Source organism: Pinus tabuliformis, chromosome X (assembly GCF_031772625.1).
Source record: "Pinus tabuliformis cultivar Carrire ecotype Pingquan chromosome X, CPIR1, whole genome shotgun sequence".
NCBI lineage: Eukaryota > Viridiplantae > Streptophyta > Pinopsida > Pinales > Pinaceae > Pinus > Pinus tabuliformis.
Window position 1 is genome coordinate 1,490,526,557 of NC_142308.1, and position 9,820 is coordinate 1,490,536,376.

Genomic DNA, 9,820 nt, shown 5'->3' on the forward strand with positions numbered 1-9,820 from the left:
CTTAGTCTCGGAAAGCATAATCTTAGATGGAACGGTAGTGGAGTCGAACATCCTCCCTAGTGGTGGTTCGGACCACTGGCCGATCTCGCTTGCTGTGGAGCTTCAGGGCACCCCCAGGAACAAACCCTTTAGGTTCGAAAAATTCTGGATAGAACACCCCAACTTCCTTTCAATGGTGGAAAAATGGTGGTCAGAACCATTAGATATTGAAGGATCCAAAATGTTCAATCTTCAAAAGAAATTAAAAAACATCAAAATGAGGTTAAAGGACTGGAACAGAAAAGTTTTCGGAAATATCTTTCAGGAAAAAATTATCATCGAAAACAAGCTGGAACAAATTCACAAAGCCGGTGCGGCAGGATGCAGAGAAGAAGAAACCTATGAACTAGAAAAAGAGCTTACTCAACAATGGCACAATAGATGCAAGCAGGAAGAATCGCTATGGAAGCAGAAATCAAGAATCCTTTGGCTGAAGGAAGGGGAGCAAAATACTAAGTTCTTCCATAGATCAGCCATGGACTACAGAAGTGCCAACAAAATCCTAGAACTAAAAAACAGTGAGGGAGAAATCCTTAGAAATCATAACGAGATATCAGTAGCCCTTTCGGATCACTTTAGAAGCATAGCGCAAGAACCAGGAACAAACAGAGAGGAGGCCATCAAAGAAGTCACCAATAATATACCTAAAACCATCACAGAGGATCAGAACTGGGCCCTAAGAAGAACAATCACTATGGAAGAGGTCGAGGAGGCAGTGAGAAGTATGCCAAGCGACAAAGCTCCTGGACCGGATGGATTTACCATCAATTTCTACAAAGCATGCTGGGACATTGTAAAGCAAGACATATGGGAGATAGTGGAAGACTCAAGAAGATCCAAAACAATCCTAAAATCTCTAAACTCAACTTTCATTGCTCTTATACCCAAAGTGGAGGAAGCTAACACACCAGAAAAATTCAGACCCATCGCCCTTTGCAATGTCATCTACAAGATCATTTCTAAGGTCATAGCCAACAGATTGAAGGCGATCCTCCCTGGAATTATTTCGCCAGAACAGTCTGGCTACGTGGAAGGAAGACAAATTCTAGACAATATTTTGATGGCACAAGAGATGATTCATTCACTTCATTCGCGGAAAGAAGCCGGAATGCTCATGCAGTTAGATCTTTCCAAAGCTTATGACAAGGTGAGCTGGTCGTATCTGGAAGCAGTTTTAGAAGCTTTTGGTTTCAGCAAACAATGGATCAAATGGGTTTTAGCCCTAATAAGATCACCTAGATATTCTATCCTAGTGAATGGCGCCCCTTCCGCTCCCTTCAGCCCTACCAGAGGTATCAGGCAGGGTGATCCCCTTTCCCCCTTCTTGTTTGTCATTTTAATGGAGGGCCTAGGCAGGTTGATAACCAAGAGAAAAGCAGAGGGTCACATCAGAGGGCTGCAACCCATCAGATCCATTCCGGCCACAACTCATCAACAGTTTGTGGATGATACCATGTTACATGGTACTCCATCAGTCAAAGAAGCTTTAGCTTACAGGGATATTCTTAATCTGTTTAGCAAAGCCTCGGGAATGGAGATCAATTTCTCCAAGTCTACTATTTTCTTCTTCAATACACATCGAGCTATCCAATCTCATCTGTCTCGACTTCTAGGGTTCAAAATTGGCACCTTACCTTCAAGATATCTTGGTGCCCCTTTAACTCTAAAACCTTGGCAAAAGGTTCACTGGGAGAAAGTCCTAGCCAATATGGAAAGAAAGTGTAAACATTGGACTAACAGAGCTCTGAATTTTGCAGGTAGATTAATACTAACAAAAGCGGTATTGCAGGCTATCCCTCAGTATTTGCTATCCATTCTTCCTGCTCCCAAAGGAATCTTAAATCAAATGAGAATTATCCAGCGATCTTTTTTATGGAGCGGTAACAGTGAAAAGAAAAAGTGGTCTTTAGTAGCTTGGCAGAAACTGTGTAAACCTAAGGACAGAGGGGGACTAAATTTGGTTGATCCTTCAGTAGTTAATAGAATTTGCGGGGGCAAAATTTGGTGGAAGTGGGTATCAGAAACAAGCCTCCCTTGGGCCACTCATTGGAAGGAAAAGTATATGCCGAACAGCACCACTCAAGAACTCATAAGAATGCAGGAAGCGCCTAACGGTTCGCCAATATGGAACCATGCCAGAGACAATAGAAGTATTGTTCAGGACTATAGCTTCTGGGAGATACGAAATGGAAATCAGGCATTCTTCTGGGAGGATGCCTGGCAACAGGCCCCGAAACTGGATACCCCTCAACTGCTTCCCGTGAAGATTAGCAATCAAAATGAGGGCAAACTCAAAGTCAACCAATACTGGAACCCAACCAGTGAAGACCCGATTTGGAGGGAATGGACAGTTTTCAACTCAACCCACAACGAGGATATGCGGGAAAGCATTCAAGATTTAAATCAACAGATCCTCAAAAGAAAAATCCGAATTGCTGTTGAAAATGATAAGCTCAGATGGGGACCGAAAGGCAACGGGGACTTCACTTTGAAGGAAGCCAGGAGCATCATAGAGAGGGAAGAGCAGCCTAATCTAATGCCCTGGACGGAAAAAGTTTGGGACAATCTTCAATGGCCAAAAATTAGAACGTTCTTATGGCTTCTCATGCAGAAGAAAACTCTGACATGGGAAAACTTAATGAAAAAGGGGTTCAGGGGACCTTCCAGATGTCCTATGTGCAGGGAGGAAGCAGAAACAATGAATCATCTTTTCAATTCCTGTGAATGGGCTTCCCGGCTGTGGCAATGGATGGAAGAAGTACTTGGGGCTTCGGATCGGAACAGAGATTCCATTCAGGATACCATCATCAACTGGAGGAGAAATTTTTCTAAAATTCGAAGAGTTGAAAGTATATGGAAGTGCGCCCCAGGTTTTATTCTATGGACAATTTGGAAAGAGCGCAATCGTAGAATTTTTCAGGAGGAAGTCAGAAACATAGAATATGCAAAAGATTCTATCACTATTAACATTAAACAGCTCATACAAACAAAATGCAAAATAGAATTGAATGAACAACCTTCAGATCAGGACTTACGAATATTGAAAAGCTTTCAACTGGACGCTTCCAGCAATCAACCATCCGGGGGAAACAGGACTCAACCTTCATCGCAATACCTTAGTTGGCAGTGCCCGCCAGAAGGAGGCCTCAAATTGAATTTTGATGGGGCTTCGAGGGGCAATCCAGGCATAGCAGGGATTGGAGGTGTTATTCGAAATCAGGATGGGGACATAGTTCATGTCTATTGCAGAGCTCTCGGCGAAAGCACTAACAATGAAGCAGAGTTTGCGGCGCTTGAGCAAGGCTTGAGAATTCTTAGAACAACCCGACAAGGGAGTGTCATTGTTGAGGGGGATTCCTCTTTGGCTATCACAGCGGCTAAACGCTTACAAGCAGGAACGAGAGCCAGTAAAGCCACCAAACATTGGAGGCTGGCTAAGGCTACTGAAAGCATAGCGGAGCTGATAGCGGAAATGAGAGGTATGGTGTTTCAGACAGTCAGAAGAAAGGCAAACGGGGTGGCAGATTTCTTGGCAAACCACGGTATTGACAACCCGAACGAGATTTTAGACAGTTGTTGGCAGGAGGTTAATTGCCCCAACATCAAAGTGACATGTGCACAATTGGCGGAAAAGGATTTGACCCAAGCCGATCACACCTAACCGGTGAAGGTCTCGGTTCAAATTACCGGATTGTTGAAGACACCGGTAAAAGAAGCAATAATTACCAAGGTAATGGAATGACAGGACGTCACCGAAGGTGGAATTCATGGCGGCGGCAGGCCTGCCAGACGAAAGATCATAACAGATCGAGCTACAGGTTTTGTAGCGTCAGCAGCATCAAAAATAAGACACATGGAAAGGTTCCGTATAGGGTGGCAGCAATAACATTTATGGTGACATCAAAAGAGGCGGGTTGGCTCGAGATTTGGCACAGGACGGCCAGACATGCAGGCAAACAGGTTTTTTCAAACACCAATATTCACCATAGCAACAGATCAAACGTACAGGACACTTGGCATATTTTTACTTGGATTATGAGCAGCCATCTTCGAGCCAATTCGATTGGTGACGGCCTGGCGTGTGCGAGCCTCACACAAATTTATTTCATCAGTACTCCCACTACCAGCGGAATTAAGTCCCTCCTCAGGAGGATTCACAAGGGAAAACACTATAAATCCGAGGGCAGACACTCTGTTTTTTCCATATTCCCTCATTATAGTGTCGAGTACGCATCTTGTAGTGGCAATTGCATTAGCTGGGAGAGGTATAGAGAGTCTGTTATGGATCCGGGAAGTTGCCGGTGTGCTGCTGCCAATCAGGACCTTCAAGAGGCAAAGAGAAGCTATGAAACCCGCACGGCTGCTAAGAACAAACGAAAAATGGCTGATCTGGAAGCCAAGGTGAAGCTGCAGGAACAGGGGCGCACAGAGGAGGCGATTGCAGAGGAGGTGGATTGGATGAAGGATCCGGGCACCCCCTCGAAGAGGGCAACTCAGTTTATCAGAACTAAAGCAGAGAGCTGGCGAACCAAGACTCTCATCGCCAAAGCTCTGGAATCGCTTGAGAAAGAAAAGCAACATATCGTGAATGAGGTGAACCTCACGGAGGCTCAAATGGCAAAAATAATCGACTACAACAAAGCTCTGGACGGCCGAATCACTACTGTACATGAGGCTGTTCAAACAGTCAATAGGAAGCTGACTCTGCTCATCAGGATCCTGAGGGATACTGTAAACACAGCTCAAGTAACTCCGCAGCAGGCCACCGCCGAGGTGCAGGAGCATGAACCAATCGAAGCACTGCAGGCAAGGGTGGACAAATGTGTTCGGGAGATGGGTCTGGACACCATCAGTCATATGGGCAAGTTTATCTAGGGTAGTCTCTTTTGCTGCTGCCTTCGTCGTTTGCTATGTTTCGTTCTCACTCTCTCTGTGTTAATGTAATGGACTGTAATGTTTCGGCAGTCTCGGTTATAGATACAAGTTTTAGCTCAGGCCACCCTGCGCGGTGTGCTTTTTGAACTTTCTTTTTGAATCCTCTGAGCAGGTGTCTAGTGATGATATTCTGTAATCCCTGCTTCTTATCTGCTTCGGCGGATTTTTTTGTACTATATTTTGTTATATAATATAAACTTCTGACTTACAAAAAAAAAAAAAAAAAGTCATCATGTACAGACATGTCACATCTGGTTAGTTCAAACGCAACCATCATAAGTTAGAATCATAGATCACATGCAACCATCATAAATCAGAATCATAGATCACATGCAACCATCATAAATTAGAGTCATAAATCACATGCATAATAAAACTGAAATAAAAAACTGGTACTTATCCTTTAATCAGTCCTCTCTTTTGCCTTTGTTATTTTCGTACACACAATGGATCGATTGCCTCACCCGACAAGCACCCAGTGCCTTCGCTTTTTCAATCATGTAAACTACACATAGTGTGCACCACAACACATATAACCACACATGGCATACAACACCATGCAATACATGCACCTACACCTGGCATATAACTCCTACACCCAGTGTACAACACAACATATAAACCTACACTCGATGTACAACACAACACAATACATACACCTATACCCAGTGTATAACACAATACATATACCTACACCCGATGTACAATACAACACATATACATACACGGAGTATAACACAACGAATACACATGTCACAATACCACGACTACACAATGCACATACGTGGTACTACATGTACACAACACAGCATGTATGGCATGCACACAATACCACATGTGTGACAGTACCACATGTACACGACACCACCTACCTAATGTGTACACGACACCACATGTACACAAAACCACATGCACGACATGTACACAACACCACCTGCACACAACACCACATATACAACATGTACACAACACCACATATACAATCATGCTCACAACACCACATGTACAACATGCACACAACACCATATGTACACAACACTACATATACAACATGTACATAGCACCATATATACACAACACTGCATATGCAACATGTACACAGCACGACATATCCAAGATGCCCATGGAACCATATGTACACAACACCGTATATCCAACATGTACAAAACACCACCTATACAACATGTACATAGCATCGCATATACAACATGTACAACATATATACAATAGTAGTACTACACATCCAAAAGACTCTACCAAGTAACCTTGCTTCTAGTGTCTTTCCACTATTCATGCTTATCACAGCATGTCGGAAATCACACTGCTTTCATTTCGTTGATGTGTCCCTCAACATTACTTGTCCATAACATAAACATAAGCATATTATAAACACGTAATATCAATTCATATCTACATGATACTGACCTCATAGATTTGTCAAGGCTACTCTTCCCACTTTATTCTTCATAAGACCAGGAACCTCTTCATGTCATTCACCTTCATAAGCAATCATTCCTCCACAGGAATTATCCTTGATGACCCTGTCGAAAAATTACATACATACATGCATCTATATAAACATTAATATGAAAAAATCATGATCTCTGACGACCCTATCAGAAAATTTCATACACACATACATGTATATACACATAGACATCAACATGATCATAATCACAACACACTCACCAGATATCATAATCACAACATGCTGAAGACTAATAACAATGGTTCCCAACATAGCCAAGGCATATGATGCCACAAATCCATTCACTTTACCTTTCCAGTTACCTTCCTCATGATTGTCCTACCACCGTCCATTTATCTCAATGGTCCCAACCATTTTAACTAATTGTCATGTTCTTACCTTCAACCGCCCTTACTCATGCATTGGGATTCATCTGAGTCTTTCATTACATGTTGGGCTTCATTCAACTCTCGTCAAGCTCCACTAACTTTCCTGTTTCCCCAACCAAATCCCAAGACTCTCAAAACAGAAAAGGCAAGAACAACTAGCAAACAAGAGAAAATCGTGAAAACCAATAGCAATATGATGCCACAAACAAAGTGGCATGGCCATGCACTAGACATAAACAAAACTACAAATCACATGCAAACAACTCACAAAAGATCGAAAGCACAAAACTCCTAATAAACACCATGACTCGATCCCCATGGGTTCCAAAGAATCTGAGGGAAAGCTCAATCCGAGCCTTCTTCAAGATTTCACGACAGTCTCTTTTGTCATGCAATCCCCTGCATCATAGTGCCATAAACACATAATTGTTAGTGTATAAATAAATATAACAATATACCAGTTACCTTACCTTGTTGTGTCAAGCATGTTGCCTTGTAACTTAACACATCCATGCCATCTGTCAAGGGACTCCAATTCTCTTGATGGATCCAGCTATAATTAGAAACCAATTGTTAGTTATATACATAAATCAACTATTACCTTGTCATGATAATACCAAGTATGTTACCCTACAACTGTTCACACATGTCATTAACACGTTCCACTAGGGTAAATATGTGATGAAGAGTTACTATGATATGATTCAAATCCCCAAGTGCAGTTAAGGAAGTGGTATCGACAAACCAAAACCAAATTGACCTTCCTCGGGAGCTACAGGACACCCAGGGGCTAACCAACCACTCCAGGTGCCCAACCCCTGAGTTAACTTGCTTTTTAACTGAACTAAACCCCCAGTCGCTCCCATGACAAACTTTCCATGTGACTATAACCGTCCAATCGATCCCATAAAAAGACCTCCATACAACTGCAAACTTTTCACCCAATTCTATGCCAACCACTGTAAGATTTAAGCCGCTTTTCAGCTAGTCTCCAGACCATTGCCTAGAACTTCATAAAACTTTCCAGAACAATGAATCTCATTAGGACAAATCCTTTCACACAAAACTTAGAAAATAAATTGACCCTACCATGTCTATCCATGATATAATTTTCATCAAACACATCATGAACATGTTATCTACGGGTCATAATTACATATTTGAACATAGGGGTCTCATACTTATCTGAGAATCGTCAATAAGATTTGATTCCTTCTCACCATAGTTTCATTATCATCTATTAGGTCATGCATTAATTAACCATTCATTTACTAATAAAAACATGATGAGATCCATAGCTAAATTCTTTCATAAAACTGTGCTTATAACCAGCATATTAGCAATGATAGAACAACCATTAAAATCATATAATAAAAAACAAATTTTCTCATAAAACTCAATAGGAAATATTCTTATTATTCATATGCAAAAGCCAACCAACTTAGGGACTTCCACGTACCATCCGACCATATATTGGATTGAAAATTTACTAATATACCAAAGATAGCCATGGTTAATCATCGTTAACCATTATTGGTCATGTTTGATTATACTATCATAAAAAACTATGGTGAACCCATGGTCAAATTTGTCAAACCATGTTCACCAAGGTCAACATGGTCATGGTTAATTATGGTCAAATATAGTTGACCATAGTTCATTATGATCAACCATAGTCAACTTTAGTTACTCAAAGTCAACCATGGTCAAACCATGTCCAACATTGCCAACTATGATCAACCATGGTTAGAATTGTTGAACTTGGTCAACCAAGGTCACTATAGTTGAACATGGTCAACCATGGCCATCCATTGTGTTGACCATGTTCACCCATGGTCAACATGGTCAAATTTTGGTTAACATGCCTAACCATGGATGGCCATGGTCAACCATGGCCATCCATTATCACGATCCACCATGACCATGTTGACCATATTCACCCATGGTTAACATGCCCAACCATAGTCAACCATGGACAACCATGGTTAACCATAGTCAATCATAATCATAGTTAACTGTAGTTAGATATGGACAACCGTGATCATCCATAGTCAACTAATGTTGACCATAACAAACCCTACTCAATCATGACTTGAACAAATTTAGTCATAATCAACCATAATCTACTAATCCTCCCAATGCATGTAAATTGTCAACTAGCACAACCATATTAGCAAATGTGGTTGATATACATTGATTGATGCCATTTTCCACCTTTTAAATGTCAATGTGCGTACGAAAATGGCATCAATCGACATATATCAACCACAATTACTAATGTAGTTGTGCTAGTATTGTATTTTTATTGTTAATTACTTTATTATATTATTTGGTTTGTAAATGTTATAATAATATGTTTTAGGTCTTTATTACGCCGAGAGGTGCATTCTATACGTGGAGTTGATACATATTCTTTAAAAAAATTACTCTAAATAAAAAGCAATGTCGGCTATAATAAAAACATAAGTGAATATACATATTTGGTTAGATTTAATTAAAAACATTATAAAACATTAATAATCTCATTCTTATTATGCTAGCTTGATTCATTTTTAATATTACAACCCACTTTGAAGGACATGTGGAAAAATTGTTTCACTTTCACTCTTAAAGCCAAAAATAAAATATTTCAATGTTTATATTTACCTTAATAAAAGTTTGAATATATATATATATATATATATATATATATATATATATATATATATATATATATATATGCGCTCATAATGAAAAAATAATTAAAAGTAGAATAATTTAGTTTATTTACTAATAAGATGAGATATGTTTAGCCTCGAGGACCAACTCAATTGGTTTAGTCCTCATTGTTAAAGCACCTTTGTCATGAAGAGCTCACAGGTTGAATTCTCTCGACACCCTCGAGGTCAAAGGGTTCGTGGTTGAGTCGGTAGGAAGTGATCTCTTTAGGTGATTTCGTGGACGTAGCACTCATCGATCTTCGGATTCCATGAACTACCTAGAACTAAAC

General features: G+C 40.5%; 1 protein-coding gene across 1 annotated transcript; it reads left to right on the top strand.

Annotated features, from left to right (window-relative positions):
* Positions 1-256: 256 nt before the first annotated feature.
* On the top strand, positions 257-3,700 carry LOC149145645 (uncharacterized). The gene has a single exon (XM_089452518.1). The coding sequence runs from the start codon at positions 257-259 to the stop codon at positions 3,698-3,700; it is 3,444 nt and encodes a 1,147-aa protein (XP_089308644.1).
* The last annotated feature ends 6,120 nt before the right edge of the window (positions 3,701-9,820 follow it).

Excerpts from the sequence above, each read along its gene's own strand:
- LOC149145645 (XM_089452518.1), top strand. The coding sequence starts at position 257 with ATGAGGTTAAAGGACTGGAACAGAAAAGTTTTCGGAAATATCTTTCAG.